At 33.7% G+C, this 20,113-nt stretch overlaps 1 protein-coding gene across 4 annotated transcripts in view; it reads left to right on the forward strand.

Moving 5' to 3' along the window:
* Positions 1-20,113, forward strand: part of LOC130445048 (uncharacterized) — a 140,780-nt gene that overhangs the window by 31,163 nt on the left and 89,504 nt on the right. For 3 of the 4 annotated variants that reach the window (XM_056780532.1, XM_056780534.1, XM_056780533.1), the window contains one exon: positions 1-20,113. This exon is cut by the window's right edge and continues 9,950 nt beyond it. In XM_056780532.1, the coding sequence (XP_056636510.1) occupies positions 1-20,113 (20,113 nt within the window). The other variant, XM_056780535.1, reaches the window with a different exon arrangement.

Genomic DNA, 20,113 nt, shown 5'->3' on the forward strand with positions numbered 1-20,113 from the left:
AACATAACGTCATCGAATTACCACCTCTTAGATTCGTGAAGGAGTCTTCTCAATCTGGGAACCTTCTAATGGAGGCAGTTCTCGTAGACGTTTCCGAAGATTATTTCCATACAGCGGAAGAGGATTTGAGAACAGAGGCGGATGTAGATGAAATATTGTCTACTACTAATGAAGCTACATTTACATCTGAGAAATTGAAAATAGAATTAACTTCTAGCGGAGAGTTTCCTAAAAGACCACCCCGTAAATCTGATTCTCTAAGAAGTAATTCGTACTATAGTTTAACACAAAATTTATCCATAGATTCGGAAAAAGGCGATGAAAGCTTAGCAGGTGCTGCTGAATTAGATACCGAATCCTATGGAGAGTATGAAAGCGCCATAAGTTCAGATAAAAATCAAATTTTCGAAGAAAATGCATTCAAAGTAGCTGCTATCACGGAAACATCAAGTTTGCCAGGAGATGACGATAGAAGACCTCTAACACCTCATACAGCCCACGAAATAGGGTCCGATTTAAGAGTAAATCGAAGTGAAAGCCAAGAAATGAAACAAAGGAGACGACAATCATCTCAAAGCTCGGATGAAATGTCCAAAGACGGTTTTAGAAGAGGTGGAGAAAATGTTAAAAAAGCCATTAGTCTGGAAATATCAGAAGCATTACAAAGAGATCTTCAAGGCGAAGAAGGAGATGGATTGGTGATAGATCCTAAGTTGACAGCTAATAGAATAACAGAGCTTTTAGATGAAGCGAATATGATAATGAAAAATTTACACTTGACTTTAGAAGACATACTTTTAGATCTAGCTACAGTCCAAGATAACATCTCTACTGAGAAGTCTTCGAACACTGCTGCCAGTTCTGAAATACTTGAAACTATCACCCAACCAATTAAAGATCTTAAAACGATTTTCGAAACATTTCAACAAAAAGAAATACGACCCGAAATATATGTTGTCGAATTAGTGGCACCGCCAATTTTTGATTTACAAAAATGTCTCATAGTGGTTGAAAATTGTATAAACGTTAAAAGGAAGGAACATACTTTGATACAGAAAACTTGTTCGAATATATTATTGAAGACAGGGAGTAAAATTCAGCATGCCTTAAATTATGTAGAAAATATCGCAGTTTTGGAAAAAGAACTGAACATAACGCAGGCCACGGGAAGAATGACACCTTCCAAAATAATACAAGAAGTATGTATTACCATTAAGGAAATGCAAGTCAAATTTGATAAAATGAATTTATTATTGGCAGCAAAACCGCAAAGTCTGTCACATAGATCTAGAAGACATTCCAGCACAGATATAGATGTACTAGATAAATTGATGGAAGCTGCTGAAAATATTCAAGAAACAGTTATCGATATACAGAAAATGATTACCAGTAATTCCTCAGAAGAGCAACGTATTTCTTTAGGTTCAATTATGCTAGAGAAATTACAAGATCCCGTAGAGATTTTGATTAGAGAGATAAAAATCATTCAAAAAGAAGCAATGAGGCATACTACTGAAAAGTCTTTGCAACAAGAAGTCCGACGTGCTCTTTTAGATCATATAAGTACCCCAGTTGATGATATTTCAAAAAGTTTGAATGTAATAAAAGTTCAGGATCCAAATGACAAACATTCTGCGGTAATCAATATGAATATCCTAGAATCTTTACCTGCTCCCGCCGAAGCAATAATTACTTCACTGAATAGAATTAAAGCATCCGTTAAACAAGAAACAGACATCTCAAATTCAAACGAGGAAGTTTTTACTGAAGTACTAGATAAAGTGACAAAACTTGTTTTCAGTAATATATCTCAAGCTATCGAAGAATTGTTAAATAGTATCGAAACCGCGAGGAAAAATGTTTCCGATACAACTATTTTGAATAGCTTGGCGCACTTTGCTACCCTGCAAAATGATCTCGAGAACACAGTAAAAGAAGCTAGTAAGTATCAGACTCATGCTACTATTACAGCTTTAGAAAATTTGAACGAACCAATACATTTACTCAACAGTTTGATAAGAAGTATTACTCCGACTTCAGGAAAATATATTTTAGAAGACAGTGTTAATTTGCTCGATGTACTAGAAGACTCTGTTATAATAGACGATACTGTGTTACAAAGTATGGATTTATGCGTCTTATTTACCGTTTTAAGGAGTAAAATTTATGAAATTAGAGAAAAAATCAACACATTAATAGAACCTGTGACTAGCCCAGACCATGTCAACGAAGAAATAGAAAATACCGAAGAAAATGATATGGTTATTGTACTTGAGGAATCTTCTTCAACAGTTGTTCCAAATTCTTTACTCGAAGACACTAAAAGAGCTCTAGTTCAAGTAAACGAATGTTGCATGGAGCCGTATTTATCTATGCTTGAACCATTTTTGTCAAGAATAAATGATCTTAATATAATAGTTGATGATAACCTCCTCTGTAAATTAAAAACAGAATTAACAATAAACGATAGAACATCCCTTCAGAAACATGTTATTCCTCTAGAAATTATAGAAAACTTAATAATAGGTTCTTTGGATTTATTAGCTGATCAGGCTGATAATGATGTGCAACGACAACTATTTCAAACATTTCAACACCTACAATATAATGTAGCCGTCATGCATCAACAGATATTAGATGAAACTCAACATTTGGAAATGTTGGTACAATACGGTGAACAAAATATTGAAGAATTGCGACAGAAAATTATAAGTATGAGAAAATTTTTACCTATAACGGAACAACTTTCAGATGAAAATAGAGTTAAAGTGAAAGAAAATATAAGTGAGCTAGAAAAAACTTTAGCTATATTCTATGAAGTTAGTATATCTGAACAAAATGAACAAATACCATGTGACGTTTACGAAACTACATCACAAATTCTGGATCGAATAGAATGTATTAAATCTAGTCCTATATTCGAAAGCAACAAAGTTTTGGTTGAAGAGCATTTCGATGTAGTGAATAAGTTATCTGAACCACTTGATATACTTGAAAAGAATTTAGAACACATCCAAAAAACTCAAATGAACAGAAAAGAAACGTTTGCGTCCATTCGAGATCCTCTTATATCCATTAATCACATTTTAGAAATGATTCCAGATGAAATGAAAATAAAATTGTTTACATTATACAGCCCTTTGAGAAATTGTATAGAGATAATTTCTTTAGAATTATTTAACTACGATATACAAACCAGCGATTTCCCAGATTTGTTACGTATTTCAGAATCATTACATACCCTAACATTTTCAATACCTTCCAGCAGTGATCTTAATGAATTATCTACAATCATTGAAGAAATAATTCCAAACGCTATGGAACTTCTAACTGTGTTAAAACAAATTGAAAACGATAGACTTAAACAAATCGTGAATTCTTTAGTTGATTTTGTTGGTGCTATATTGGAGCTACATGATCATATACGCGATGAAGACAATGATCAGAATGAACATTTACAAACGTTGAAAACCAAAATTAACTTAATGAGATCTAGAATACCAGAAAATATTTGGAAAGAATTGCAAGGTATGGTGGAAGTGACTCAACTTCTATTTTCAAAATATATGAAAGAAAGTGTTCTGCTTATAGAGGCTGAGAATATTTTAGAACAATTAGATACAGTAATAGAAAATATTTCAAATAATGAATTTTTGCTATCAGATTTCAGTACATTAGAATCATTGAAAGAATCTACTGATAACTTCGTGATCACTTCCGATACGGACATTCTGTTTGCTGAATCAATACGAAGTGTTGTTCTAAATTTATCAAATTATATGAAAGAAAATATTCAAGACCCCAATACTTTATTAGAACCTGCCCCAGGTAAAGGGATAACAGACAAGTTACAATGTCTAGAAGATAATATCAAAATATTTTCAGAAACTTACTCATCCACTGTCAAACCGCCTTTACTAAATGCTTTACAAATAATAAGTAACGGATGCTCTTCATTGGTCCCAGGAAAGCTGCAAGTAGAGAAATCTCATCACATTATTGACATTACAAATAATATTTTACGTGGTTTGTTAAATTCAGAAGAAGGGTTATTGGAAGACAATCTGTTATTACTGGAAAATGAATTTATGATTGGACATGATGTTCCTAGAGAGCTTTGGGAAGCTCTAAAAAATGTATTAACTTTACTAACAATAGAACAGAAAAAAATGACGATAATATCAAAACTTAGACATTTGGAATTGAAATTAACAAACATACAAAAGTTATTAGTGGGTCCTATCCAAAAAGCCATTATTCAAACTACATACGAAGATCTGTTGAATATACTCGAAGGAATTGGAGGTTATAATAATGGGGAAGGAATGGAATTCGCTCTACTAATAATTGAACAATTAGAAGACCTGGTTGAACATTCTCGAGATAATTTAGAAAATAATATAGTTACAGTACTAGATACTGAATATTTAGATGAAATGTTTAGAAACTCACCATTTGCCGAAGAAGATACGATTGGAAGATTACAAAACTTGGTTAAACTATTGAAAAAATTGAATGAGGAACTGGTCGAACAACAATTGAATCTCGAGTATTTAAATTTAATAAAAGAATTGTTGTTATTACCTAAAGTAAGAGGTTATCAAATTTATAGTGATTTAATTCAGCATACTGAGAGTTTGATGAATAATATAACTAATATAGTTCATGACATAGAAAAAAGTGAATCTTCCAAAGCTATACGTGAATTATTAAACAGCATAAACTCCTCCTTAGAAGAGGTATTACTTAGGGACGATCCAAATTCGTTAGATGAATTTAAGCTAAGCATAGAAAAAATAAATTTAAGATTAGGTCGTACCGATTTTCCGGAAAATAAAAAAGCTGCAGTAACAGTTAGTGTAGAATCATTAAAGGCAGAGATTAATAAGATTAAATCTATTAATCGAAGTAAAGCTAATTTCAATGATATTTTGATTAATATCAAAAAAATAGAAAATGTACAAATCAGAGATGATTTTTCTGATAAAATAAAGAAGCTAGTAGAACACTTAGAGAAATTGGATTGTGAACAGGTTTATACATTAGAAAAATATTCAGGAACCTTAAACCAAGTACTTCTAGATATATCCAATCAAGAGAATTTTGATTTAATTGATCGATTAGAGGAGCAACTTAAAAATAAATACATAGGAAAAGAAATTTTCGAACTTATTCAAAATATTGATACTTCTATAAAGAATATAATGCCAAAACAATCTTCCGATACAATGGAATCACCACAAATGGAGCAGTTGCTTGAAACCATGAAGTTATTTGATGACATCGAAACAAAACTCAATATTGAACTTAAGCAAGCCGTAGAAAGTGTTATACAAATTGCGGGAACAGTTCCAAAAGATGATTATCTAAACAAAGACGTTAATAAGATGTTAGATCATTTAAATTTGCTTATAAAGTTATTATTGAATGAGGAATCATTCGATTATTCACAATGTAAATCTAAATTAACTGAAATTAAGGAAAGCATAAGAAATCTTCCACAACTATCTTCATGTATAAATAATTTGATTAGTATAACTATAGCAAATTTAGAAACTAAACGTTATATTGCAATAAAAAATATACTTACGAAACAACTTAATAACTTACAAGACGTTTGTGAGAGGTATAAGATAAAAAAATGTCATAAAAATATCTTACCCGACAGTTTATCTTACACAATACCACTTATTTTAGAAGATATACCCAAAGTGAATATTGTGAATGAAAACGAAGTTGCGTTTATCGAAAATTGTATTATTATGATTGAAACACTGAACGATTTTATTATATCTGAGCAATATAATATAACTGAAGAATATATTAGGATAATATCTAAGTTCTTAGAACATAATAAGCTAAATACTACAGTCCCTTTCATAAAAACATTGCAGCTTTTGATAAGCAAAAGTCTGTTTATTCTCAAAGATATTCGTGAAATAGAAAAACAAAACGAAAATACTAAAATGGAGAATATACAATTAGCAACTGATTCGATGCAGAATTTGACAAAAAATATTGCGGCAATAAAATACAAATCAGTTGATAAAGATAAAATAATTGAATTGCATAAATGTTCCTATGCATTGCAAACAAATATTCACGATTTGATAGAGAAGCCTTTGAATGAAAATGACAATAAATTTTTGGAAAATATGAGCAAAATATTCGGCGAGATTGATACTTTCATCAACGAAAAATTAATTACTGACAGTAGTGCACAAGTTCGATTCAATCAAATATCAATATTCATAAATATTTTGAAAGAAGCATCTAAGAGTATAGATCAAAATTCTGCAATCATGAGTTTATCACCTTTACTAAATGATTTTGTTGATCTATTGCCAAATATTCTGAAGCAATTAGAAAAAGCACATGCGGATGAAGTTAAAAAGTACAGTGCCGATAAAATAATCAAAGAAATAATCATTCCATTGAACGAAATAGCAAGTCCAGATGTGTTATCAACTTTATACGATACTTTGGATAATTTCGCAGAATTTTGTTCGTTTACTTTAACAGAAGAAGAAAAGAGATTGTTACTCGAATCAAAAAAATATATAAAAGATATGCAAGGTGATTTCCAATTGAGAAATGCCACTTTGAAAGCGAGTATAGTTCATATCGAATCACCAGTTTCATTATTGCTTTCCCATATTTTCAACGTTATTGAATCGATACAAAATGAATCCCAGAAGAAACCAGATACTACAGCTGCAATGGAACAAAAAATAATCGAAGAGCAAGTACCAACTACAGAAATACAAGATATGTCATTAAAAACCAATATAAATATAGAAACAGATGAAAATACTACAATAGAAGCAGTAGATGAATCAAACCTCAAGGTACATCTAAATACAAACATATCAGATATAAATGAACCTGAAGAGAAAATACCTAGCTCAGAAATACAACTATCCAATAAGCAAGATACTGCACTAATACATATTGCAGATGACTTTAAACTACTACAAGATACGAATATAGAAACACCAGCACCTGTGAAAACAGTGGCATCTTTAGTAACAACTGAAGCAGAACCTCAAATACCACAACAAGATTCTGAAACCAAATCTATATTATCCAGTGTAGAAATACATAAAACCGATGGAATGGAGATTGTAACGTTACAACAAATTGCAAACATAGAGCAAGAGAAAGACACTGCTTCAAAAATACTTGTTGCAATTGAATCAGAATCTAAAATATCACAAGCTGAACATGTGAAAGATAACGAAATGGGAGATGAAGCAGAAACTAGTGCAGATGCTCTCATTGTAGATGAATCATACTCTAGAGAGAGAAATATACAAGAGATCAATGAACCTATAGAGGCAGTGACTACATCGAAAATACTTACGGCAACTGAGCTATCACAAGTGGCAAATGTGGAACAAAAAGATACAGCAGTATGTTCAGATAGTCTTAATTCAAATGCATCAGAAATAAAAGTTGATCAAGAACGTTCTAATGAACAAAATATAACTGCTCCAAGGGAAACACTCTCCACTTCAGCAAAACTGAATGCTCCTGAATCAGAATCTGAGTTACCTCAAATTGTAAATGTACCACAAGAAGATACTACAACAAGAAATGAAATATCATCTACAAAACTACTAGTTGCAGAAGAATTGGAGCCTAAAATAGAACAAGCTAATAATCTACAACAGGAAAAAACTACACCTATTGATGATGCCCGTATAGCAGATACTTTAGAGTCTGAGGTACTCCAAAAAATTAATAATATACAACAAGAGGTTACTGAAGTTAGGGAAACAGAATGCTTTTCAACCGAATCTGAAATTCCATTACCACAAAAACCAGATATGGAGCAAGAAATTAATGCAACAAGAGTTGCAGCATTTCCTGTGCATAGTGAACATGAATCAGAACCAATTGTACAAAATAAAGAAACAGTTGCTCTAACTGAAAATGTACCAGGGCCTGAAGTACCACAGGAAACTGCAATTGTCCAACAAAATGTTACTGCATCGTTGAAAGAGACTATTTCAGAAGTACTCAATTCAGCTTCATTAGAAATAGAGCGAACTGTTAATTTACAACGGGAAAAGATAGCAACTACTGATTATGATCGTACTGCAGATGAATCTGAAATATTACAAGAGATCGTAAATGTCCAACAAGAGTCTCCAAAGGAGACAATTAATATTTCAGAAATAACTAAATCAGAGTCTGAATTACCACAAGTTGAAGGTGTAGAAAATGAAGTTACTACAATTGCAGATAAAGTTTCTTCCACAAAAATATTTGTTGCTAATGAAACAGCACCTAAAGTGGAAAAAGCTGCAAATGGACAACTCGATGAAATAGCATCTACTGAAAATGTTTTAACTGTAGATATTCAGGATTCTACTAATTTATTGCAGATAATGATGACTTCAGACATACCTATAGCAACTGAATCACAATCTGACGTGTCACAAGTTGAAAATGTACAACCAAAAGATACTGCGACAGCAAAGGCAATTGTTCCTAAAGAAATACTTGTTGTAGATGAATCAGAGTCCAAAATAGAACAAACTGTAGTTCTACAACAAACAGAGATAAATCCTAGAGACAATGCTCTTCTTCCAAATGAATCAGAATCTAGAGATTTACAAAAAATTACAAAAATGCAAGAAGATACTACAACCCCTGTAGAGTCTACTTCAGCAATAGTTATTGCAACTGAATCTGAACTACCACAAAGCGAAAATGTACTTATAGAAAAAACTGCAGTAACAGATACAATTTCTTCCAATACATTTGTTGCAAATGAATCTGCACCTGAAACAGAACAAGTTGTTATTCTTCAACCAACTGTGGCAACACCCACCGATGATTCTGTTAATACACATGAATCATATCTCGAAGTACCACAGCAAACTGTAAATATCCAACAAGATGCTACTGTACCAATAGAGGTAGTAAATACCGCAAAAAAACTCATTACAGCTTCATCAGAGCAAGAGACCAGGAAAATAGAGGAAGTCTCTTCTGCAGAGTTACTTGCTGGAAATGAATCAGAAGATATTGGTCCACAACAACTGAAAATAACAGATGCTGGTGATGATTTTATTAAAGTCGAATCAGAACCTGAAGAACTACAGATAATCACAAAATACCAACAAGACACTTATGTACAGATGGAGATAGTGAGTCCAGAAATACTTCAAACAAATGAATGTATATTACCACAAGAAAAAAATATACTTGGAGAAAATGTCAACAAAGAAACAGTTTCTACAGAAATACTTGCAGTTGCAAATGAATCAGAACCCAAAATGGAACATACTGTTATTCTGCCACAAAATGATGCAGTGTCTACCGATGACGTTTCTATTGTGAATAGATTGAATTCTGACGTACTGCTGCAAACTACAAATCTACAACAAGATGATTCTGTATCAACGGAGGTAATAGCTACAACAGCAATAATTGAAACAACTGAATCTGTATTACCACAAGATAAAAATATACTGAAAGAGGATACTGTAACAATAGAGACAGCATCTTCAGTAATTCAGGTTGCAGATAAATCAGAACCCAAAATAGAACATGCTGTTATTCTGCAACAGAATGAGGCAGTGTCTACCAATGATGTTTCTATTGCGGATAGATTGGAATCTGAAGTACCGCAACAAACTTCTGATATTCAACAAGATGCTACTGCAGTGGCCGCGTCAGAATTGCTCACTGCAGCTTCATCAGAATGTGAAATATCACAATTAATAAACTTGCAACAAGAAGATACTTCACAAATAAAAGCCTTGTCTTCTTCAGAAATACTTGTTGCAGATGAATTTAAACCTAAAATAGAACAGATTGTGAGTATGCAGCGAGAAGAGTCAGTACCAAGTGACGACATTCTTATTGTAGATGATTCAGAACCTGTACGAATGGAATCTCACAAGACACAAGAAATATCACATACAGTGGGTATTCATGAAGATACCGGACTGATTATAGCAAATTCACAAGAAGAGTTTACTATACCTGTAGAAGCAGTTTCTATTTTAGAGCCCAATATACCACAAGATGCGAATGTAGAACAGACTTTAAATATAGAAAGTACTTCCGAAGTATTATTGACAGATAAACCAGAACTATTTATTACAGTACAGCAACCCGAATCACAACCTCCCACAATTACTGAAAATAAAATAGAAGGACTACAAGATGAAGTCAACAAACAAAAATTAGAGGATAATTGTGTGGCTGGTACAGACAGTACTAACTTGCTGGATTCTCCGCAATTAGATGTTGCTCCCAACGTTAATTTAGTTTTGCATTCGTTGAGTAATCTTAACAACATACTGTTAGAACTCGAAGCCCAATCTGTCCCAGAATTGAAGAAGATGGCTATAAACGATCTTCAAAAATCGGTCAAAGCACTTAAAGAAACCATCAAGTTGTCTGTGACCCGAACGGAAGTGGAAAAAACGGCTTTCGAAGGAGCTAACAATACTTTAAACGTTTTGAATAACTACATAATATCAAACCAGAAAAATGAAACTTGTACAGAACCTTTGTCACCCGAAAACGTAAAATCCGCAATAGAAGTTTTGAGATTGGCCGTGGTTGTTATACCTGCAAGCTCAGATTTAAAAACAACAATGGAACATTTAGAAGAAACTGTGAAAAATGTTATAAACCTTGTTGAAAATATTCCCCTGAGAACAGAAGAACAACTGAAAATACTTTGCTCCCTTGAAAGATTGAAAGATGTATTAGAAATACGGAAAACGGAATCCAATGAGGAGAGTGTTTCTTTAATAGGGAAAACTGAAAATCTGTTGAATTCCAGTGAAATGTGTATTAGTAATTTGGTGCTGGTACATGAGACGGAAAAACATATTCTTGTTATTATCAATGAGTGTTTAAATAAGTTTATCGAGCTATTGGAATATGAAAATAGATATGATCAGCCGGTTAGTGAGGATATTCTGCATGCTGCGAAAGAAATAACACAGCAATTGAATGATCAAATAAAAAATGCATCAAAAGATGACGAAGTTACAGTTTTCGCTACAAAAATTACAAATATTGGAGAAAACATTTTCAAACTGAGCTATTCAAATAAAATAGTTGTTTGCAAGCCTTTGGGTGAATTCCAAGAATCTGTACAAAAATTACAAGATTTAGTAATTTTGGCAGAAATGGGAAAAGATTATTACAAACAGTTTTTCTCTGAATTACGACGTCCTTTATCTACCCTTAATTTCATAGGTGTTACTATTTTAGAAGACAAAAAATTAAATTTATCGCCAGTGGATATTCAACTCTTAGTAATGGCAAATCATTTAATAGATGATCTTATCAAAATAATTGAGGACGTTGACTTTCCAGTTACTTATGAACAAAGTAATACATTGCAAAGATATTCAGACAAACTTAGAACATTTTCTGATAGTATAAATCAAGATTCTCAATTGAAAGATTTTTCAGATCCATTGAATGATATTCTGAGGTGCTTCGAAAAGTTAATAAATAAAATTAATACAACTAACAGAGAAATCAAAGATAAAATTGCTAATTCCAGAGATCGGTTGAAGCAAGTTATATCTAAGATAAGTACATTAATAAGCAATGAAATTCCTATAAATTTGAAGTCACTTTTATTTGAAAAATTATATGATCCTTTAGAAACATTCCAACAGTCAATTGAAGATACTTCTATTGACAATATGTCATTGAATGAAACAAAAATTATAATTTCTGTAGCCGATAGCATCACATCGCTTTTTGAAAATATTAATGAGGATTTAATAGAAGACATCAAACATTTTGAACATGAAATTGCTCTAAAAAGTCAAGACTACGAACACGATGCAATCGGTCAGTTTAAAGCGAAACTAAATAATTTATTGGATACAATTGACGTCGCATATCTATTCATCCACACTTCAGATACTTCTGACTCAATTCAAGGTATGAATTCATGCTTAACTCAGTTCCTCCAATTCATAGTTAAAGCCAAGTACATAGGTATAGGAAATATAACTTTATTTTCGATTCTTGAAAAACCTATAGAAAATTTGAAAATCGAGTTGAGTAAATGTAAACATATCGATCCGTCATTGGAAGAAATTGATATTTTGCAAACGCTGGAAAATTGTTTTAAGCAACTCTATACGAAAGATATCGAAAACACTCAAATATATGATTATTGCGATGAATTTCAAAGCTTACAAAACAAATTGATAAGTTTTTTCATGCGAGCAGTTCTAATCACGAACAGCGACCATGAAAACAAATTGTTACAAAGCATTTTTCATCCATTAGAGCAAATCTGTAAAGCAATAATAAAAATCCAGAATGAATTATCAATAATTAAAAATATCAATAAAACAAAAAATAATATTAGAGATAAGTCAATAATTTTAGGTGAATACGTAGCTAAAAAACACTCTGATGAAGACATAGCTGCTTTAACACATTTAAAATTACCACTGCTAGATTTACACCATGCGCTCGATACAAATGTACAATTAACAAATTATTCAGAATTTTTTGAAATTATTGAACCTCACATTTACAAAATACATAAAACCTTATTGGATATTGATAAAATTTTGAAAGAATCTACTATCAAAAGTGTCCTGCTAGAATTGAACAATACATTAAAACAAATATTAGCTGTACCGAAAACAGAAATAACCGTTATTCACATTTCATCATTCGAAAATTCTCTTAAATGTTTGACTGAGTCATTAGTAGAAGTTTCAGATGACAAACTAACTATTACTGATAACATTAACAAAGTACAAGAAGAATTATTACAATTACAAAGTGATATAATTGAACAACGAGTACAACCGAGTCAACTTTTAATTCCCATCCTCAATTTGTACGAACCTTTGCAACATTTAGTAGAAATCAGTGAAATATTAGAGGAATTATCCATGGATTCACAAGAGCTTCAGTGTGTGTCAGCAATTGAATTTATTTTAGAAAAATTGAACACAGTAATCGTAACATCAAAAGCACCTTTAACGAAACCTCTGTTAGAAAATTTACGATCTGTGAAGATAAAAGGAGGAGAAGTACTAGCAGCACTAGATAGCAGTCCACAATCTTGCATTAGAACTCTGCTACAAGCTCCTTTGGTTGCTATTTCTAGTTTAACTGAAAATATAGAACAATTATTAATAGCAAAGCATGGTCCACTAGAAAATAATTTGGAAACCGTTAAAATACTTAAACAAAAATTAACAAATATTGCTTCTGAAACTAACAGTCACATCTCTACAATAGCTTCAGCTTTGAAATTACCCATAGAATTTTTATACGACAGTATTGACCAGCTTTTAAAAATTGACTGTGACCCTGCAGAACAAACAAAACATCCATTATTAACAGAACAAAATAAGATACTTTTAGAGTTGGTATCTACATTTGACGCTATAGATCGAGATACAAATTTAGTTCATAGTTTGATACAACTACAGGAAAACTCTAAGATAATTGCAGAGGTATTTCAAAAAGTACAAGTCTTAGAATGCTTATGCGAACCTAATAAACTTCTAACGATAACAATTCTGAATCTGCTGCAAAACATTAGTTTTTCTAATGAACCAATTTATCTCCATGAATTGTTAAGCGCAACCAAATCATTTATAAGTGAACTGAAAATTTTGAAGGCACATTTACAGAACAAAAACGACGATAACTTCAAAATTTTGATACTATTGACAGAATTAATCGATCCTTCATTAGACCTGTCGACACAAATTGGAATAGTGGAGCAACAACAAGGAATCTGTCCTATATTCCAACATGATTTAGAAGAAATTGCTAATATCTTTCAAAAACTTCGGAGTTCAATTAAATCAACAAATGAGAAAATAAGTGTATCTGAAGCGACAACAGAAGATATTCTAGAAATGAAAGTACATATAAAAGGGCTTTCCATTACATTGGAGAAAGTTTTGAAAATAGAATCAGATTTTATTCCAATTTTTAAAACAATGCACACTCAGCTTCAACTTATTCAAGATGAAATCCGAATTAACGATAAACGTATTTCAAAATATGATGAAACTGATGCTGACAAAATTTTCAGAAGAATTTTACCATCACTAAGGGGACTCTTGAATCAACTGGTGATTATACGAAGAAACTCACAATTATCCGAAATATCCAAATTGAAAATATATTATCTGGTCGACGCAATAGGATGTTTGAAAAACTTAGTTGAATCAATCGAGAATAGCGAAGAAATTACGTTTAACTCTGAAGGAGAAGTACATCATGAGATGATTGATGAATCGAAAGAGTTAATTAGAAAATTGAAGAAACTTGCCGCTATAGCGGAAGAATTGATTGAGAATACATCTGATTTAACAATCGAGGAGAGAGAGATAATTAGTGTGCTTATATCTACGAAACAAACAATGGATCAATTGCTATCTCATTTATATACTACACCAATAATTGAATATCCACTGAGAAGACTTGCCATAAAATTGGAAGAGATCGCTGAGAAAATATCGGAAAAGCAAGGAAACGGGGAATTTGTGAGAGCTACATTGGAACCAATGAGGATACTAGCACTAGAAGTTACAACATTAAGAGGAACAATAGAGAAAGTCAGAAATCCAGAAAAAGGTATTCTCGCTCTGGCAGATGCTGCGACCTGCTTGAACGAATTTGTTGAGTCCCTCGAATTGACTGACAAATCAGCAGACTCTACTCTCGTGGATATATCAGAGGAATTCCTAGAGAAAGCCGTCGAATTTAAGAAGCACGTGGACAAACTAACTATAGAAGTGGTGAAGATTAATGAGAATTTGTATAAACCCGGATCATTGGAAGCTCAGAAACCAGAGCTTCAACACGCTATTCTCTCTGTTAAACACCAAATCGATAATTTGCAACAATCGTTACCTGAAGTACAGAAATTGCAACTCTCCGAATTGCCTTTGAAAGCAGTCAATGGAAAACTTGAACAAATCATCGAAAGTCTGTCAGAAATTCCGGCAGAAAGGAAAGACGCCAGATTTGTGAAGGAGATATTGCAGCCCATACAGAATCTTGCATTACAAGTTGAAACATTAAAAGCGAAGACAGAGGTAGTCAAAAATCCAGAAAACGGTATTCTCTCTCTGGCGGATGCTGCCACCTGTATAAATGAATTTGTTGAGTCCCTCGAATTGACTAACAAATCAGCAGACTCTACTCTCGTGGATATATCAGAGGAATTCCTAGAGAAAGCCGTCGAATTTAAGAAACACGTGGACAAACTAACTATAGAAGTGGTGAAGATTAATGAGAATTTGGAGAAACCTGGATCATTCGAAGCTCAGAAACCAGAACTTCAACAAGCTATTCTCTCTGTTAAACACCAAATCGATAATTTGCAACAATCAATACCTGAAGTACAGAAATTGCAACTCTCCGAATTGCCTTTGAAAGCAGTCAATGGAAAGCTTGAAGAAATCATAGAGAGTCTGTCGGAAATTCCGGCAGAAAGGAAAGACACCAGATTTGTGAAGGAGATATTGCAGCCAATACAAAATCTTGCATTAGAAATCACAACATTAAAAGCGAAAACAGACATAGTCAAAAATCCAGAAAAAGGTATTCTCACTCTGGCAGATGCTGCCACCTGTATAAATGAATTTGTTGAGTCCCTTGAATTGACTGACAAATCAGCAGACTCTACTGTTGATGATATTTCAGAGGAACTCTTAGATGAAGCCGTCGAATTGAAGAAACACCTGGACAAACTAACTATAGAAGTAGTGGAGATTAATGAGAATTTGGAGAAACCTGGATCATTCGAAGCTCAGAAACCAGAGCTTCAACAAGCTATTCTCTCTGTTAAACACCAAATCGATAATTTGCAACAATCGTTACCTGAAGTACATAAATTACAACTCTCCGAATTGCCTTTGAAAGCAGTCAATGGAAAGCTTGAAGAAATCATCGAAAGTCTGTCAGAAATTCCGGCAGAAAGGAAAGACACCAGATTTGTGAAAGAGATATTGCAGCCAATACAAAATCTTGCATTAGAAATCACAACATTAAAAGCGAAAACAGAGGTAGTCAAGAATCCAGATAAAGGTATTCTCGCTCTGGCAGATGCTGCCACCTGTATAAATGAATTTGTTGAGTACCTCGAATTGACTGACAAATCAGCAGACTCTACTGTCGATGATATTTCAGAGGAATTCCTAGAGAAAGCCATCGAATTTAGGAAACACCTGGACAAACTAACTATAGAATTGGTGAAGATTAATGGGAATTTGTATAAACCCGGATCATTCGAAGCTCAGAAACCAGAACTTCAACACGCTATTCTCTCTGTTAAACACCAAATAGATAATTTGCAACAATCGTTTCCTGAAGTACAGAAATTGCAACTCTCCGAAATGCCTTTGAAAGCAGTCAATGGAAAGCTTGAAGAAATTATGGAATGTCTATCACAAAATCCTAAAGAAAGGAAAGACGCCAGATTTGTGAAAGAGATATTGCAGCCAATACAAAATCTTGCATTAGAAATCACAACATTAAAAGCGAAAACAGACATAGTCAAAAATCCAGATAAAGGTATTCTCTCTCTGGCAGATGCTGCCACCTGTATAAATGAATTTGTTGAGTCCCTCGAATTTACTGACAAATCAGCAGACTCTACTGTCGATGATATATCAGAGGAATTCCTAGAGAAAGCCGTCGAATTCAAGAAACACCTGGACAAATTAACTATAGAAGTGGTGAAGATTAATGAGAATTTGGAGAAACCCGGATCATTCGAAGCTCAGAAACCAGAACTTCAACACGCTATTCTCTCTGTTAAACACCAAATCGATAATTTGCAACAATCGTTACCTGAAGTACAGAAATTGCAACTCTCCGAATTGCCTTTGAAAGCAGTCAATGGAAATCTTGAAGAAATTATCGAATGTCTATCACAAAATCCTAAAGAAAGGAAAGACGCCAGATTTGTGAAAGAGATATTGCAGCCAATACAAAATCTTGCATTAGAAATCACAACATTAAAAGCGAAAACAGAGGTAGTCAAGAATCCAGATAAAGGTATTCTCGCTCTGGCAGATGCTGCCACCTGTATAAATGAATTTGTTGAGTCCCTCGACTCTACTGTCGATGATATTTCAGAGGAACTCTTAGAGAAAGCCGTCGAATTTAAGAAACACCTGGACAAACTAACTATAGAAGTAGTGAAGATTAATGAGAATTTGTATAAACCCGGATCATTGGAAGCTCAGAAACCAGAACTTCAACAAGCTATTCTCTCTGTTAAACACCAAATCGATAATTTGCAACAATCGTTACCTGAAGTACAGAAATTGCAACTCTCCGAATTGCCTTTGAAAGCAGTCAATGGAAAGCTTGAGGAAATTATCGAATGTCTATCACAAAATTCTGAAGAAAGGAAAGACACCAGATTTGTAAAAGAGATATTGCAGCCAATACAAAATCTTGCATTAGAAATCACAACATTAAAAGCGAAAACAGAGGTAGTCAAGAATCCAGATAAAGGTATTCTCGCTCTGGCAGATGCTGCCACCTGTATAAATGAATTTGTTGAGTCCCTCGAATTGACTGACAAATCAGCAGACTCTACTGTCGATGATATTTCAGAGGAACTCTTAGAGAAAGCCGTCGAATTTAAGAAACACCTGGACAAACTAACTATAGAAGTGGTGAAGATTAATGAGAATTTGTATAAACCCGGATCATTGGAAGCTCAGAAACCAGAACTTCAACACGCTATTCTCTCTGTTAAACACCAAATCGATAATTTGCAACAATCGTTACCTGAAGTACAGAAATTGCAACTCTCCGAATTGCCTTTGAAAGCAGTCAATGGAAAGCTTGAAGAAATCATCGAAAGTCTGTCAGAAATTCCGGCAGAAAGGAGAGATACCAGATTTGTGAAAGAGATATTGCAGCCAATACAAAATCTTGTGTTAGAAATCACAACATTAAAAGCGAAAACAGACATAGTCAAAAATCCAGATAAAGGTATTCTCGCTCTGGCGGATGCTGCCACCCATATAAATGAATTTGTTGAGTCCCTCGAATTGACTTACAAATCAGCAGACTCTACTCTCGTTGATATATCAGAGGAATTCCTAGAGAAAGCCGTCGAATTCAAGAAACACATGGACAAACTAACTATAGAAGTGGTGAAGATTAATGAGAATTTGGAGAAACCCAGATCATTCGAAGCTCAGAAACCAGAACTTCAACACGCTATTCTCTCTGTTAAATACCAAATAGATAATTTGCAACAATCGTTACCTGAAGTACAGAAATTGCAACTCTCCGAATTGCCCTGGAAAGCAGTCAATGCAAAGCTTGAAGAAATTATCGAATGTCTATCACAAAATCCTAAAGAAAGGAAAGACGCCAGATTTGTGAAAGAGATATTGCAGCCAATACAAAATCTTGCATTAGAAATCACAACATCAAAAGCGAAAACCGACATAGTCAAAAATCCAGATAAAGGTATTCTCTCTCTGGCGGATGCTGCTACCTGTATAAATGAATTTGTTGAGTCCCTCGAAGTGACAGACAAATCAGCAGACTCTACTGTCGATGATATTTCAGAGGAACTCTTAGAGAAAGCCGTCGAATTTAAGAAACACCTGGACAAACTAACTATAGAAGTGGTGAAGATTAATGAGAATTTGTATAAACCCGGATCATTGGAAGCTCAGAAACCAGAACTTCAACACGCTATTCTCTCTGTTAAACACCAAATCGATAATTTGCAACAATCGTTACCTGAAGTACAGAAATTGCAACTCTCCGAATTGCCTTTGAAAGCAGACAATGGAAAGCTTGAAGAAATCATCGAAAGTCTGTCAGAAATTCCGGCAGAAAGGAGAGATACCAGATTTGTGAAAGAGATATTGCAGCCAATACAAAATCTTGCATTAGAAATCACAACATTAAAAGCGAAAACAGAGGTAGTCAAAAATCCAGATAAAGGCATTCTCTCTCTGGCGGATGCTGCTACCTGTATAAATGAATTTGTTGAGTCCCTCGAATTGACAGACAAATCAGCAGACTCTACTGTCGATGATATTTCAGAGGAACTCTTAGAGAAAGCCGTCGAATTTAAGAAACACCTGGACAAACTAACTATAGAAGTGGTGAAGATTAATGAGAATTTGTATAAACCCGGATCATTGGAAGCTCAGAAACCAGAACTTCAACACGCTATTCTCTCTGTTAAACACCAAATCGATAATTTGCAACAATCGTTACCTGAAGTACAGAAATTGCAACTCTCCGAATTGCCTTTGAAAGCAGTCAATGGAAAGCTTGAAGAAATCATCGAAAGTCTGTCAGAAATTCCGGCAGAAAGGAGAGATACCAGATTTGTGAAAGAGATATTGCAGCCAATACAAAATCTTGCATTAGAAATCATAACATTAAAAGCGAAAACAGAGGTAGTCAAAAATCCAGATAAAGGTATTCTCTCTCTGGCGGATGCTGCTACCTGTATAAATGAATTTGTTGAGTCCCTCGAATTGACTTACAAATCAGCAGACTCTACTCTCGTTGATATATCAGAGGAATTCCTAGAGAAAGCCGTCGAATTCAAGAAACACCTGGACAAATTAACTATAGAAGTGGTGAAGATTAATGAGAATTTGGAGAAACCCGGATCATTCGAAGCTCAGAAACCAGAACTTCAACACGCTATTCTCTCTGTTAAATACCAAATAGATAATTTGCAACAATCGTTACCTGAAGTACAGAAATTGCAACTCTCCGAATTGCCTTTGAAAGCAGTCAATGCAAAGCTTGAAGAAATTATCGAATGTCTATCACAAAATCCTAAAGAAAGGAAAGACGCCAGATTTGTGAAAGAGATATTGCAGCCAATACAAAATCTTGCATTAGAAATCACAACATTAAAAGCGAAAACAGACATAGTCAAAAATCCAGATAAAGGTATTCTCTCTCTGGCGGATGCTGCTACCTGTATAAATGAATTTGTTGAGTCCCTCGAAGTGACAGACAAATCAGCAGACTCTACTGTCGATGATATTTCAGAGGAACTCTTAGAGAAAGCCGTCGAATTTAAGAAACACCTGGACAAACTAACTATAGAAGTGGTGAAGATTAA

The sequence above is a fragment of the Diorhabda sublineata genome, chromosome 6 (assembly GCF_026230105.1).
Source record: "Diorhabda sublineata isolate icDioSubl1.1 chromosome 6, icDioSubl1.1, whole genome shotgun sequence".
Lineage (NCBI taxonomy): Eukaryota > Metazoa > Arthropoda > Insecta > Coleoptera > Chrysomelidae > Diorhabda > Diorhabda sublineata.